Source organism: Nilaparvata lugens, chromosome 10 (assembly GCF_014356525.2).
Source record: "Nilaparvata lugens isolate BPH chromosome 10, ASM1435652v1, whole genome shotgun sequence".
In the NCBI taxonomy this organism is placed as follows: Eukaryota; Metazoa; Arthropoda; class Insecta; order Hemiptera; family Delphacidae; genus Nilaparvata; species Nilaparvata lugens.
Window position 1 is genome coordinate 11,544,798 of NC_052513.1, and position 17,448 is coordinate 11,562,245.

At 33.2% G+C, this 17,448-nt stretch overlaps 1 protein-coding gene across 1 annotated transcript in view; it reads left to right on the forward strand.

The window, feature by feature from the left end:
* The window catches only part of LOC111043261 (mitogen-activated protein kinase 1), a 146,689-nt gene that overhangs the window by 123,687 nt on the left and 5,554 nt on the right, over positions 1-17,448 (forward strand). The window contains 6 exon segments of the mRNA XM_039436302.1: positions 9,146-9,272; positions 11,430-11,544; positions 11,547-11,647; positions 12,658-12,774; positions 14,081-14,248; positions 16,693-16,881. Of these exon segments, the coding sequence (XP_039292236.1) occupies positions 9,146-9,272; positions 11,430-11,544; positions 11,547-11,647; positions 12,658-12,774; positions 14,081-14,248; positions 16,693-16,881 (817 nt within the window).

Genomic DNA, 17,448 nt, shown 5'->3' on the forward strand with positions numbered 1-17,448 from the left:
ACTTATTTCACAACATTAAGTTGTGAAGAGATGATATTTCACATGAATTAAGTTATTGATTGTACTCCAATCTGATGTATTCAGTGTTACTCAAGATAGTGTTATACAAAAGAGTATTCTCAAAAGAGTGTTGTACATTGATAGTGTCAATATTGTGTCATAAATTATGTATAAATTGTATTATAAATTATGGAAAGTAGAGTTTCTCTGCAGTAATCTACATTCAATAGGTGAAACAAAACATATATAAATTGAAAAAGAACCCTCACTAAAAATTTTTAGTGGAAAATTCACTGACTAGCTGAAACTAAGGATTAGTTTAAATAAAGTTGCTAGAACGTTTAGTTCTGTGAAGGAACAATCCAAGATATTATTCGTAGAGAAACATAGAAATCAGTGACAGAATGTTAATCTTGATAATCGTTGGTGACATTTCATATAAGTGAGGGTTTTCACACATGGTAGGCGTTAGTTGTGATTGACATTATGATTGATGGTGGTTGCAGAAGTATGACTGGGATGATCGATAATTCTTGGGGAAACACATATGTGACTGCCATGTATTACCTTGTCGAGATTGATACGGTCGATATGTATGTGTAGAATGTAATATATTATATAAGGCGCAAGGAAAAGCTACTGAGACATTGTAGCTCAGCGTTTTTCAATAACCTTGGGGATATATTTGCAATTTATATACAGGATGTAAACAAGGAACATGATATGTTTTTAAAAAGGAAGCCGATTTAGTTTCTCAAGGTGGTGGGAACTGATCATACTTCAAAAAGCTATATTCTTTCTATATTCTTTTTAAAAAAACTTGGAAGATGAATTCGGCTACAAGTTTTCTTGTGTAGAACAATTCCGAAATCGATCTTGTTTGCACAAAACATGTATGTAAGGATAATGATCGTTTTAAATCTTGGAAATCAATCAAATGAATGAATCAGGGCCTACATCGGAAAAATTATTCAATTTTCATGGAAAAGTATATTGTCCATTAGTAAATGCTACTGATGAATGTAAGAGATGGTAAGAGATGAGAAGATTTGTGACAAAAGAGTGATTTTTCAAGTACGCACTTCAAAAGAGCTCACGATTTAATTTAATGGAAATAGAAATGAAGAGCCCGATTGGAAACTATTAGATATTCCAACTCTGATAATCCTGAAAAGCATTCATCAATTTTTGAAAGTGGGTATTATAATTCACCTACCTTTGAGGATAAACAAAGATGGTAGATGAATGACTGAGGGATTAAGTAAGAGATGCTTATCTAGTGAAAGTTGAAGAGGGGCAAGTGAAAAGAGATAACATCGTTAAGGTGGGTCCTTTAGAGAGCCGGATTTTTTAAAAGTCTTTTCATAAAGAAAGGGAAACTCAGAGCAGATGAATAAGTTATGAGTTATATCATTTCATTATTCGACTGAAGACTGACGGAAAACTTGCAAATGGAAGGAAAGAGGAATAAAATTTGCCAAGTTTTTCCCGCCAGACAGAATTGAGTCGTAACTGTCGTACTGTTAAATTGGTGTTTGGCCAACACTTGAAATCAAATGCATAGACTCCCATCCCAACAAAATGTCTGTTTCTGTTTTAAATTGTAACTACCTCGACCATAAAAATGTCTCTCTCTTAATTGTAAATGCCTTTCTCTTAATTTTTGCCTGAATAAAGAAATAAAAGTTGAATCAGATTGAACTCAAATCATATTGAAATAATTCAATTCAAAATTTATTTATTTTGCACATCAATACAAAAATTATGACAAAAAATAATTGTTTTTTTACATAATTTACCTTATGAAGGAAAATTGAAAGGAAAATAAAAGGGGATTAAAACGAAAATTGATTGAAACATTGAATAAACTCAGATTGCGCCCAGCTTTTGTAATTAACAGATCTAAAAGGCCACAGAAGTGGAGGGAAGAATTTTAGATTAGATTTCGTTGAAGACTGAATTGAACAATGTATTTTCCAATCTCATAAAAATCTGTCTGCAGATTTATTGTATATATCTGTAGATTTATACCTGTAGTGTTATTCTGAAAAATACATTATACTTCAGATGGAAATTACTGAGATATTGCATTTATTCAAATGCTAACGAATAAATAATTATTATTAAACGAAAATCCAAATTAAATGCTGTAAAAATTGTCAATGTTTGCTTTAGCAGAAGTCTTCGTGGTGATTTACAGTATTTCATTTGGATTTTCGTTTGATAATAATTACAATATACTTCATCGTATTTATATTCTATATCATTGCATTTTTCAAGTTTTCAACATCAAACTAAACTATTTCATTTTCAACTGTTTTTTGAGTTTGAAACTTATTTGGAACTGGTTTTGAAGATCGTACGAAAATACTTTAACTTCGAACGAAAGCTCGTTCGAATTTCCCGTCCATGCAACCTGAAATACTTTTGAATTTTCAGCAAAATACAAAACATCAGAGTTGGATTTTTAAAGGAGTGGGGGGTTGCGCCGCTATTTTCAATTAAATTTCCCATGAGGCTGCAACCAGAGGCGTCTCTCATAAAACTCCACTCACTTTCCCTCACTCATTCATCACCTATTCCCTATTTCTCTCCCTTTCTCTCAGAATAAGTTCACACTGTCTCACTTTTTTCTCGTTTGTGAGTGCTGTTCGCTAGTGTTATGCCTGTACCGTTGTATGGTGGCTCCTGTGTGAGGTGTAGCGTTAAATATTCTACACTTGTTGTTGTGTGGCGGCCTGGTAGAGGGATGCACCTCTCAACTGTTCTCTTCTCATAAGAAATGCGAGAGAGACCAACAGCAAAATGTTTCACGAAACATTTTCCGCACAAGTGTCTCGTTGTTCAGAAGTTATGAGTTTCGTAACCTGTATTATTAACGACTAGTATTTACAGTTGAATTCTTCTCCATCCACCTGCTTTTCAACGAAATGGTTCGTGATGAATGTATTATCCTTGGTTCTGTGAATCTTTCACTCGAAATATAAATATTAAATTTTAATTCATCGTGCTTGAATGTTGTCCTCGTACACAATTCATAATATTATTCTCCAATTTCAAATTTAATCATTGATAGGATTGAATTCCAATTCCTCATTAAAAAGTACTATGTTTCATCCAATGTACCTACAATAAATTATGTTTCATCCAAGCGAATATGAACGGCCGAAGTATCGCTAATTAATTTTCAATAGTGGATTAAATCAGTTGATCGTGATTCATCAATCTCGATTTTTGCTGGCATTTATTATTCTACAATAATTATCATTATTATTCTAACAGCAGAATCAACAGATGATTAGTTGCAATTAGCTTGGCTTCCACCTCACGTTGCCTATAAATGAATCACCTACATTCTGATCGGATCAATGAATATTTCTCCGTTGTACTCATAACTTATTCCTTCCATATTCATTGCCTATTGTTTCGGATTTTACAAATTTTAAATCACTATGTCCAGTTTTACAAAATTCAAAGTTATCCAACGAAAAAAATTTCAACCTGTATTAGTAATTACTTCGTAGTATTACAGCAGTTGAAATCATTTTCATGCACAAACATCGAAATAAACTCCAATCCATTGGACTGCCCGGAATTGTTGGCTGGCATTGATATCTGTGCTCCAAGAGGGACCCGCTCCAGGACGATCTTCAGACGACGTCTTCATACAACAGCTTACGCATACAATAGTGGTTTGTCAAGGGTGCTGCGATCTGGTTGTGAGGCTGCTGCGGCAGGAATTGATTTCTTTGATGTGTCCGTGGTAGCTTTCAGGAGGGCAGCCATGCGGTGGGGACTCTAGCTCCTTCTTTGTTGTTAGCTGATATTTATATATCTTTCGTCTTATCATCCTTTCTCCTTTTGTTTTTTTATGCATGTATTTTGTTATACCCTTTGTGATTACTTGTAAGTGATCTAATGCTGAGGTTTGCCTAATTTATTTTTCTCTTTTATTTGGCTATAGGCTACTTTGAATGCTTTACCTTCATTGCTTTGCTTTAAAATTTAGCTTCATTATGTAATATGTATACTTAGGGGGCACTAGCCAATCCTCTTTAACTTAGCTTGTTATTGTTATGCTTGTTATTATGCTTATTATTAGGTTATAATTATGCTTATTAGTATTATTATTAATATTCTTATTTTATATGTTTCTTTTTTGTGCTTTTTGATTGTTGTAATTGGTGTGTCCCGTTGGAAAATAAATAAATAAATATAATCGAATTTGTTCCTAAATAACATGGTACAGCCTTGCAAGTGAGTTATACTGAATAACTGAGTTGATTACAAATTTCGAATTCAATTTTACTTTTTGAACAGAAATTAATATGATAGAATGAATATTAATCGAAAAATTAGTAATCGTTGCCAATCAAATTTGAATCCTGTTTTCTATTTATCAACAATAATCTGAATTTAATTGAAAAGATTCCAAAACCAAGTTTGATTTGTGAAATATAATTAATTTTTGAATGTTGGGTGTTGAATGAGTCCAGTAATTAAAAACCAGCGATCAGATCTAACTGTATCACAAATATAATATTATTTGATTTTTTATTATTTGTTCTGATGGAAGATAATAACTGTCCATCTCTCAAATCTCAGTTACTCTCACTTATGAATGTATAGATGCAATAAAATGTATTCTATAGTGAGGTCCACGTTATTATGACAGTATTTGATCAACTTTGGTTTTGCTATCCTTGTCTATCGACAAAGCCGGTGGTACTATCCTTTTTTAGGTCCAAAACGATGCCAATTATGTTTTCGACAGTGTAGAAATATAATTAATTAATGCAGAGAATCGGCATCGCTATTCTTCTATCTTTATATACTGCCATTATAACGTGGATCTCAATATAGATGCAATTATTATAACGAAATGAGCATTGTGTGTGCTTAGGCAACGATATGTATAACTATTGACACTCAGTAGAATATGATATCAGCAAATTCTATTAATGTATGATTGACATACAAAATGCCACCATGTTTACATACTATTGAATATCATGAACAACATCAATGCTTCTCTTCTCATTCAATCAATGCTTTCAGTTTAAAGTGAATCTTATTGTAGTCGTAGATGATCCAGTCAATCTTCATATTCACACTTTTTGAAACTTTAATTTAATATTTTAAACTTTGCAATTTAATATTCTCAAGTTGGTCCATTGAAGCTCATTCATTTAAGTTGCATCATAAGCAACCTTAGGACCTTAGGATCTTAAGTACCTAAAAGCAACCTCATTTTCGCTTCAGTAGAAATTCATTATTTTTTTGTTATCCTCCTAGGTACTTTCCTAAAATGTTAAATTTCAGAGCTACAACTTACATTCTTTGTATCCAATGTGAATGTCAAATACAGCGCTAATCTTTTGAAATTATGTTTTGAAATTGTTCTATATTTTCGAATTGAGTCGTTCATAATTCTTCTCTTAGAATGTCTGGAATCTGATCTTCTCCATCCACTTCCAAGTGATTTTCAAAATGAAAAATACCACCTTTGCCTTCACAGTGGCGGATTCATTGAATTTTATCTGACTTTATTTCATTTTGGCGTTCTATTTTGCCTGAAGAAAGATTAAATGTTGTTTACAGAGTGGAGTCTGTCCCAGCCTCGCTCGCAATCTGCCAGAATTCAATCATCAGAATTCTGTATAATCTTTCTTGAACCGCTCACTCAAAAATATGGGCCTACTTTCAATCTGACAAATAGAATTTCCATTTTGAGCCACCTTCATTCAAACTCAATATTATGTATTAATGTCGATTCAGGGAGACTCGGTTCACAAACATTCGTTCCAACTTCGCACTTTCAATAAATATGGCGCAGCATAATATTCAGCATCTCTATTTTTTATTGCGGCTATCACATATTTTCCATCTCAGTATTTTGGATACACTTCTATTTCTTCCTCCTTTATATTTTAAGTTTAAGTGTTAATTCTGGTAGAATTGAAAACGGCTTATAACTTGCTATATTACTTCATATTACTGCTCCACTATAATACAGTAGTAAGAATAGGGAAGAACCGATGAATCTTTTAGATGAAGTGAAGACAGATTGCTCTTTGTGAATATAGTACTCTTATCCTATAACGAACAAACTTGCAGTTTTCTTTCTTCAATCAAGCTTCAATTAGTAAGCTAGATTGAAAAGTCTTAGTAAGAATAATTTGTGTTTATAGAAAAAAAAATTAAAATACTGTAAATTGAAGCTTTTTCTTAGTAGAGTATTGGTCAAAAGTACAAGCATTATGGTTTTTGGTCATGTCTTGAATAGATGCTATATCCAAAGATACCCATTATAGATAGCACCACGTTTGAATCTTTTTGTAATATTTCTAATGTTTGAGGTTCTCTCTAATTAGAAAACCATTACTGGATTGCAAAAAATTAAATTCATTCTTCATTGAAATATTAATAATATGGAATAAGATTATCGGATTTTCTTTTTTGATTCCCATTTAGTACAATCCTTCCGATCTGACTCCCCTTAAATGAACTGGTTAATGGTGATTAAACTTGATGAACTCTGTTCTATTGTATATCCCATGTAAAATTCCCATTTCGAAACGAGCTGTACAACAGTCTGTACATTTTGACAGTATTTCAATAAACTTAGTGCGACCCAATCAACTGCAATTGAAACACAGTTGGGACGACAGCAGGCGTGCATCGTGCATCGTGCATAGCGGTCAATTGAATGCTGAGAGGTCTCATTGAATGGAAATGTGGTGCAGGATGGAGGCTGGAGACTGGAGAGTGACCAGTGACCAGTGACCATTACGCATTGTCTCTATTAGAATGCGTAACTAGTCACACATGGATCGATGACACCATGTGTAAACGAGGCCTACATGCACCGGTGACCCTAATGGTTATAGGATGATGGCTGGTGGGGGGGGGGAGGCTATGACAGAATCCTTTCGAGTGTTGGGAGTCGATTAATTTACCCACCGACTGGATTTGCTTGTTCCAATTTAATTGTACAATTAACTAGCGCGCACATTGGTGTCCACACCGGCTTACATACAATCCCCGAAATAATAGATGACAACCTAGACGAGGTGTATGGGGAGGAGGAGGAGGCTCTTAACAAAACCACCCCAAAGACGACGTCGCCGAGGTCAGGTTGCAAACTACCACAAATCATTTGGACTCTCTCTCTCTCGCTCCTTTTCTCTCTATCCCTATTCCTTCAAATGGAGTTGACAGCAGCCCCTTGTTGTGTGGTCTTGGAGTAATGCAGAAGGATCCCTTTGTAATGGGATGGGGCAGTTCTCATTACATCTTGGCTCAGTACTTGGTTTGTAGGTGGCATTCAACAATCATTCATCATCTGCCCAAACAATGCAGTTGGAAACCGGTAATGTGAGTTTTAGACATTTGCTTGAGAAAAACGTAAGAAATCTGGGAAAAATGAAGATTTATTGGCATTCAAATCAAGTTCTATCATGGAATAAGCCATGTACTATTAGCATAAGATTGGCTTATTAGTAATTCTGAAGATAAGATTATCTGAATATTAGTAATTCTGTAATTATTTATAATGAAAGTTTTAAATCGAAGCTTCAAGTTTTGGTGATGTTTATAGTTTAATAAGACAATACGAAGTCGAAGATTTATATAAAAGTAGGGTAAAACTAGAAAGGCATTTCCATCCACCAAGAAGATGATTGTATGTACCATTTCAGCAAATTGCACTCCCACTCACTACACATTCCTCTTCCACAAAATGCATTACAATATATAAACGAGACAGAATCTATCTATCTATCTCTCGTTCTAAGTAATTGAAAATGCATAATGACATGTGATCTTTCGGTTGGAATGTGAGTGTACAAGTACTGTCAAACAGAAAATTTCAGTGTGTTGTAAATTAATAAAATACATAACTAGAACACGACAAACCCTTTTGGAATTGTATACAGTGGTTGAAATCGTCGAATGAAAATCTTAATATGGTGAATCACATTAATGTTATGCAAAAATCATCTCATCAAGAATTGAATGTATTCAAAGCTCATCCTTTTCATCTCTGCTTTGAATGTGGTAATTGACTATTGCGAGCAAACAGTTCACATGCTCCGTTCACTACATCCATATTCACTATTTGAAAAGTAAAAACTTGTAATGAGAAGAAGCGATAGGCGCGCCATTAGTAGTGCTTGTCAGGGAGAACTTGTTTGGTTTTGTTTTTCCGATGCGACGAGTCGGCAGCGTTCGTTCTTCATTCCTGTGAGAATTGCTTTTCAAATGTACACAAACTGTCATATCGTTTGAAAGTTTTTCTCACTCGCCATTTTTCCCGAGCGAAAATTGTTCTCTGCCGTTTACCAATCAGATAAAACGTTGTGAACAAACGTTTGTCAGACGTCGATGATGTTGTTGATGATGATGATGATGATGACGGTGTTCAGAGATAACAGAATGATCAGAGAGCGAACTGAACTTATCGCATGAAAATTCAACCGGAAAATGTGTAATCTTTGTATCTTTTGCTTTTGAAAACATTGAGTTCATTTGACGACAATAAATGCTTTCATTCCATTTATATTTCGTTCTAAGCGTACCCCGTGACAGAAAAGTTTATTTAGAATTATCGTTAAATTTTCCATAGCCGTGTTTTTCGCGGTAGAGAGCGACATGTTTATTGTGAATAATTAATAGTATCACAGTAAATAGAGTGCTTAATTATTGCTTATTTTCAGTTTTGTAGATGATAATGGAATTTGGACGAAGTGGTTGTTATCAAACATGATCATGTTTCAGTAAATTAATCATTAAATAAAAGCTCAGGTGAAATAAACACACAGAGGTCCGTTATTCGCAAAATGAAAATTCAGATCACTTCTAGGAACTCACTCTTGCATGATTCGATGATGTAATTTTCATGTTATCTCTTAAATTTAATCTCTTATTTAAAATTGGATTTCTAAAAAGGAGTTAGTCATACAATATTCATTCATTCATACAATAAGTACATCATCAAAATGATAGGGAGAGAAAAAAATAAGCTAACCTTTGTACATTATAATACAAGGTGGTGATTACTATTTGAACGTATTGCGCTAAACGTATACATACATCGATTTTATACTTCATGAATTGTTTCATGATAATTTCAATTTTTTTCCAGATCGGCTCATGACAATGTCACTAAAACAAAAGTTGCCATCAAGAAGATTTCGCCGTTCGAGCATCAGACATACTGCCAGAGGACACTCCGTGAGATCAAAATTCTCACCAGGTTCAAACATGAAAATGTAAGAATTCCATCAATTAATATTCTCTCTATACTCTGAATCGTAATTTCAATCCAATATAGAATATATGATTAGAAAAAATCGCTCAATTAACATAAAGGATAACTTCAAAGATTTTATAGATATTATTTTTGAAAATATACTGTGAATGCTTACAGTATATTGATTTATATTGATACAGTATAAATAGTGAACTGGTTTTGGTTTAAAGTAATGAATTACTCTGATCCCTTGAGGCAAGTACTCAGAGTAATTCAATTTCTAGAATCCATTCTTGTATGCCATAAAATCTTCTATTTAAGATTTTCTCATGCTGTATCATGATACGATAACAGGTAAATAACAGGTAATTAACACTTCCTGTTAATCATGATACTATTAATAGTATCATGATCAGTTATGTAGTTCACAGTTTTATTTTTGTGTCATCAATTCATCAGGAAATACTACCCCAATTCGATTGTTTCTGATAGAGCTCATGTCATGGAATTCAGAATTCTCCACTTATTCAATGAAACTTGTTGCAAAATGAAGTCACAATTTCATTAGAATCATGAACATGTTTTTCCGTTGGAGCCGTTACTGTAATGTAAGATGTGTTTTTCTTACTGAATTTGATGTCCAAGTGGGCTCCAGGCTTGAGCGTGTGTCCAATGGAAAGCATGATGATACATTAGTGAACCTACAACTTTAGGTGGGTTCCGAACCATCGGGAAGAAATATTCAAACTGACTCAAGTGGTCTCCCGTTGAACGGAAGTAGCAGGAGCATGTCTTTCAACCCTCAACCCTAACGATACCATCCGCTACCCAAATGTAATTAGATTGTTTCTGATGGCTCTCATGAAATTTATAATTGCCAAATTTCATAAAATTTCCATTTGTTTCAATGAAGACTATCTACTGAATCAATATTGTTTCCAACCCTGGCTTTCCTTTACTATTTATCATATACATTTAGCTGTTATGATAATTTTCTTCTAATACTCACTCAAGAATGCTCCCCTCCGTTTTTCTACGTCAAATCCAGTCAACCTAAAGACCATTCTCTTATAAATTTCTTCATTTTTTTATTTCTTTACTACCACATTTCTGTAGATCAGAACATTAATCTTCGTTAAGATATTTTCTGTCCCCTTCACATGTCTCTTTCTCGTAACAATTTTATTCAAGAAGATCTTGAGATCAAGCAAAATAAATGACTGAGCTAATAATCTGTGTTTTTTCGAATGCTTTACGTTTGTATTCCAATATATGTTACATTTACTCTCGAATTATTTTATTCAAATGTACATTGATACAGCTTAAACTAAGTAGTATGCAGTTAGCAAATATCTTGCAATCTCGTGAAATTTCTTACATTATCGAAGTTTGAAATTTATGAAGTTTATGAAATTTCTTGCGGCTTATCGAAGCCGCACATACAGCTTTTTCTTATATTATGTATTTGTAGAATTACACTGAATAAAACAAATACAGAATTCAACAAGAAGAAATTGTTTGATCATCAGAAATGTTTCCTCTCTTGAATTCTTACTGACAATAATATAAATTAAGCATTAAGAACATATGAAGGAAGTACTTGATAAATGATCCAAAGTTACAGCGACAGTACAATAAACATAAAGTAAAGTCTATCACACTATAGGAGAAACTTGAAACAAAGAAAAAACAAAATACACAATAGATACTACACAATAATGTTGTACATGCTCTCGACATCTTGTTCGCACAGAGCAATTTGAAAAATTTTCAATCTACGTTTAAATAGATGTGGTGATCCTATAAGTGAAATTTCCCCTGGCAACCTGTTCAAGAATTTACCTTCCAAAAAGAGGAACGATTTGTGGTAAAAGTTGTGTTAGGCCTTGGAACCCTAATCTGTCCTGTACCCTTAGCTGCACGAGTCAATCGCCCTTGCCCAGCAAAATCTATTGTATTGCCTTGATTGTCACTGGCCCAATAAAATTGTGACAGAACCTTGTAAATGTATAAAGATTGGAGACTCAAGACGTTTAGATGTTGTGATATCGTAGTCAATATTGTTGATTGTTGTCAGCTCCTTCCGATCGCATTTACCTGTGAACGCTGAGGAAGTTTTTTTAGTTTTTAAAACACAATACTTTAATTTGAATAATAACTGTTGCAATTATTTCAGATCATAGACATTCGTGACATTCTTAGAGCTGTAACCATTGATCAGATGAAGGACGTCTACATTGTACAGTGCTTGATGGAAACAGACCTCTACAAATTATTAAAAACTCAGGTATTGGTTATTATTTATTATTGGAAAATCCCTCTTTTTCTTATAATATAATGCATCAAGAGTTTCAAATAGATAAAAATAGTATATTAGAAACTTTCTTATTGAAAGTAATTTCTATAAATCAATTAAGTGTTGATTTTTAATATTAACATTCAAAATCTGTTTATTGTGTCTGTGTTTATTTTCCTATTATGTGCTTGAAAATAATAATTTTTAAAATTAATTTGAAAACATTAGTGTGTCGCTAGTCGCTAATAATAATGGTGATATCTCATTACTGTTATTGAAGATCTAAAAAATTTCAAACTTATTAATAGAATAGCAGCAAAGATTGTGACTTTTCGTAGTCTTCCTCAGATTGTTGCACTCTAGTTTCTTTCTTGCAATCTGAATATGTTTGAATTTATTTCATTATTATTTATAAATTGGGAAAAATAATAAATATTATGTTTTCATAATTCAGTTTTCTGAAAACATTATGTGTTTTTGTCTCTGTTGAATGAATAAAAACTCTCTGTAATTAGGAAAGCCTCATACAGAATTATTGCCCATTTTATACAACTTGTAGACAATATTATTGATTAATCCGATAGAATTTCACTGTCTTAAGCAGTATTTGTTCTATTTCATGATTTTTAAGCCTGAAATACACTATTCTTTTGCTTCAAAGAAGTTGTTTTATTTCTTCAACCAGCAGTAATTTTCTTAGCTATATTTATAATAGATAAAACTTGAAATCCTTTTACATATCATTCTAAAAAGAACAATAAAGCATTAGTTCAACATAAAACAATAATGATCACCAATTAATACTGGTGGAGCTTATTTTAAAACTGAATTCTTCTATCCAAGTTTACTCCTCTCTCTATCTTATTTAGCTGTTGTTGATCTTTATTTTTATTCTATTCCATTCATACATTGATTCATTCTTTCTTCTATTTACTTATTAATTACAATTAAAAACCATTTAGCAATGACTATTGATCGTATATCAATTATTTATCTATAAATTATATTTGAGTGAATGAAAGGAATTAAATACATGTCTAAAAACGTTGTTTGATATATACTGTAATCTTGAATTTGCTTCCACATTTGTTTGTTTGCTCTTTTTCAGATTTGTGACTTTGGGTTAGCGAGGGTAGCAGACCCGGATCATGATCACACAGGCTTTCTGACAGAGTACGTTGCAACACGATGGTACAGAGCACCTGAAATCATGCTCAACTCCAAGGTAATACCATACGTACATACATATGGTACAGTACATACATTCCACATGCATCAATACTACAAGTTGGCTCTGTTCAATCAAACTTGAACCACTGACAAAAGAATACTTTTCTTCACGGATATTCGTTTGGCTCTGCCTGAACATAATATAAATTCGAATTACCCAAGCAAATAACTCATTTATACTTTAATTATATGTTTATCTTACTTTTACAAATTAAGCTTTCTCGCTTAATGTGTTATAAATTATGTTTTTTTTTGCAATAGAAAGGATCGATTTGAATTGAATATGAGCGCTAGTATAGTGTAATTTGGTTATGAGTGTTGAAGGTTATGATGGTTTGGTTTTGAGCTTTGGTTAAGGGACTTCTCAACCATAGACGTACCACATTGGGATATCTATAAAAGGGTAAAATCATGAATGGGGAAGAAACTGAGTATCCTGATTTCAATGAAAATAAAAACTACATGGAGAAATGTGATCCAAGCATTCTCTTTTTATAATTTGATTGTATGGTATGAGGGGATGTTGTGGTGTATGTCTCCATAATTGAAAGAATAAGACGTTGGAGGTGCACTTGAGATAAATCATTGTGGTATTGACCACATCAACTTCTTATGTCTTTCTTTCCCAACTTGTGTAATAACAAATAATATTTATGTTGAGTTAGGCCACTCCATATTTATTTATGTATTATATTTATTATAATGTCGGCATATTGCAGCTACTCCTTAAACCTTTTTGTATTGCAAAAAAAAAAAACAGTTTGGCCTATTTGCAATGAACCATCTCTCTCTTATTCATAAGACTGGGAATTATGAGTCTACCATGTACCAATGCTTGTTGTTTGTGAAGTCAAACTTACGTTTACTTTCTAGTCATAATATCACTCTCTATAATTTTGCTGTTTTGTAAGCTATTGTATATAAGTGTATAAGACAGTATATACTGTAATCTACATAAATAAAGTACTCAATCAATCAATCAATCTCATTACACACGGAATCGATTAAACATCCGAAATGAATTTTACTGTTATAGATCTAGTCATACTAGTTTTCGGGTCTGAGCAGATTTTATAACCACATATCATTAGATATTAGAGATGGAATTCAAACTGAAAATTTAAAAGTTCCAATTGAAGAAATATTTTTATAGTTTAGAACAGTATTTTAGCATTAGGTTGGACATTATAGAATGATGTGATAATTTTTTATGTTCAGTTTTAAGTTGTGTGATTTTAATGTATATTGACAGTGCCTGTAGAATATTTTATTATATTGTGTGTTGGGCATTGGTGATGCAGGGGTATACGAAGTCGATTGACATGTGGTCGGTGGGCTGCATTCTGGCTGAGATGATCTCGAACAGGCCGATCTTCCCCGGCAAGCACTACCTCGACCAACTCAACCACATCCTCGGCGTGCTAGGCTCGCCCTCCGCCGAAGACCTTGAATGCATCATCAACGAAAAGGTACCAGAATACACAGATACAATAAATACTTGAATTACAAACAATTAGACAAAGTAAAGTACATTTCATAATTTATAAATAAAATTGATATCCCCAGTATTAAAATGAAAAATCACATGTATATGGACAGAACCGGTTCAATCAATGGTACTGCCGCATTTGATCAAATGATAATGAATCTCAAAAATAACATCAAAAATCAAATTCATTTTATCAAATTGTAAACAATACAATAGATGTATACAATGTATGATTTATAAGTAATAGATGGGTAATATATACACACTAAGATTACAATCGACACATGAATTCTTATTGAAAAGAGCAACACATTTCAATCTGAAAAGGCCAGCAAAACATTGGTTATTGCGCAGGCATACCTAGTACTACACTAATAAAGCTAACACATCAATCAATCGGTAATTTTATTAATAGTCTAAAATATCCAATTTAAAGAATTTATTCTTCAGTATAACCATTATGCCGTTTGTTGGATTCGATTTTTTTTTTATTCGAATGAACTATCACAAAATACTACCAAATTGGTAAATGTATTCTTATAGCTCCGATGAAAGTCTTCTAACAAAATAGCATTTCTTCCTAGTCAGCACCTGATTTACTTTGGTTTACTGTCCTTGTCTGTCATTAGACAAAGCAGGTAGCTTTATCCTTTTCTAGCTCCGCACCGTTGCCAAATCGCTAAAAAAACTACCTTTTTCAATGTCATTCATGAAAATTCTAGTATTATTAACACCCAGTTTCACAAAAGTCTGCCAACTTTTAATCCCGATTAAATGCCACGACAGCCAATCAGAGATGCATTTCTATAAGAAAAACCTTCTCTGATTGTTTCTCGTGGAATTTATTATTAGAATTTAACTTGAGATTTAGCTTTTTTGCAACCGGGCCGAAATCATGGGGAAATATTTTTTCGAATAAAATATAATTTATCAAGAATCAAAAATGTATATTACTTCAGATATTTATACAGTAATGATTTCAATCATGCTATAGAAGGCGGTGAAAATGAGAAACTCGGCAACTCTGTCGTCCTATCATTTCCACTGACTTCATAACGTGCATTTCATTATAGGTCTAGAACAGTGATTGGTTAGAATATAATAATTGCATCCTTACATCACTTTACTTTTATTGCCAACTACACGGATCATTATGGCTTGATTGAATAAAAACTAGAATATAGTGCCTAGCAACTTGTATTAGTTCTAGCTACAGTAACTATATAACCATGGTTATATAGTTGCTGTAGTTCTAGCTATCCAGTAACATAACCATGGTTATATAGTTATTGTAGTTCCAGCTATTTAGTAACATAACCATGGTCATATAGTTACTTTAGTTCTAGCTATTCAGTAACATAACCATGGTTATATAGTTACTGTAGTTCTAGCTATTCAGTAACATAACCATGGTTATATAGTTATTGTAGTTCCAGCTATTTAGTAACATAACCATGGTCATATAGTTACTGTAGTTCTAGCTATTCAGTAACATAACCATGGTTATATAGTTATTGTAGTTCCAGCTATTTAGTAACATAACCATGGTCATATAGTTACTTTAGTTCTAGCTATTCAGTAACATAACCATGGTTATATAGTTACTGTAGTTCTAGCTATCCAGTAACATAACCATGGTTATATAGTTACTGTAGTTCTAGCTATTCAGTAACATAACCATGGTTATATAGTTATTGTAGTTCCAGCTATTTAGTAACATAACCATGGTCATATAGTTACTTTAGTTCTAGCTATTCAGTAACATAACCATGGTTATATAGTTATTGTAGTTCCAGCTATTTAGTAACATAACCATGGTCATATAGTTACTTTAGTTCTAGCTATTCAGTAACATAACCATGGTTATATAGTTATTGTAGTTCCAGCTATTTAGTAACATAACCATGGTCATATAGTTACTTTAGTTCTAGCTATCCAGTAACATAACCATGGTCATATAGTTACTTTAGTTCTAGCTATTCAGTAACATAACCATGGTTATATAGTTATTGTAGTTCCAGCTATTTAGTAACATAACCATGGTCATATAGTTACTTTAGTTCTAGCTATTCAGTAACATAACCATGGTTATATAGTTATTGTAGTTCCAGCTATTAGTAACATAACCATGGTCATATAGTTACTTTAGTTCTAGCTATTCAGTAACATAACCATGGTTATATAGTTATTGTAGTTCCAGCTATTTAGTAACATAACCATGGTCATATAGTTACTTTAGTTCTAGCTATTCAGTAACATAACCATGGTTATATAGTTACTGTAGTTCTAGCTATTCAGTAACATAACCATGGTTATATACTGTAGTTACTTTAGTTCCAGCTATTCTGATAACATTACACAGGTGACTGGAATCCTAGCAATTGCTAGTTTTTATTTAATCGACGTATGACAATGATTTTGCAGGCAAGGAGCTACTTGCAGTCTCTGCCATACAGACCGAAGGTGCCCTGGACTAAGCTGTACCCGAACGCAGACGCAAAGGCACTCGACCTGTTGGACAAGATGCTCACGTTCAACCCACACAAGCGCATCGAGGTCGAGGACGCTCTCGCTCATCCCTATCTCGAGCAGTATTACGATCCAGCTGATGAGGTAAGTCTTCTCAATCAACCTAGGATTTGTATTTTTGGCATTTTTACGATTTGGCTACAGATTTGTATTCAATAAATAATGCATGAAAGGAATTAGTTTTATCGGAAATAGAATTGCTGACCGGGTTGGTCTAGTGTGGTAGGGAGCGTTACAAACTTCGGTTTACTAGCACCAACTGGTTCGTGGCTTCGAATCCGGCCGATGGCATGGACATCATCTCATCAATCTTCAACGCACTTTACATTACTCACGCACAAAAAAAACATGTTTTAATTATGTTAATGATCATATAATTACTACAATCGATGGTCTTCGTTAAACTGAACTGTAAAAAGAACAATATGATTGAAAGATAATGAACAAGTGCCTTTAAATAGTCTAAAAACTTCTGCTGGACAAATATTGGCTACACAGAAAATACGGTAGGTAGCTGGATGAAATTATTTTCCCGCTACTGTGTAATTTGTGGGAAGCATTTTCGTTCAAGTTACAGAGTAAAGCGGTTTTATGAAGTAGCCAGTAGCCTCCAACGAATTTACTCCAGCTATCGTTTTCTGTTGCCAGTAC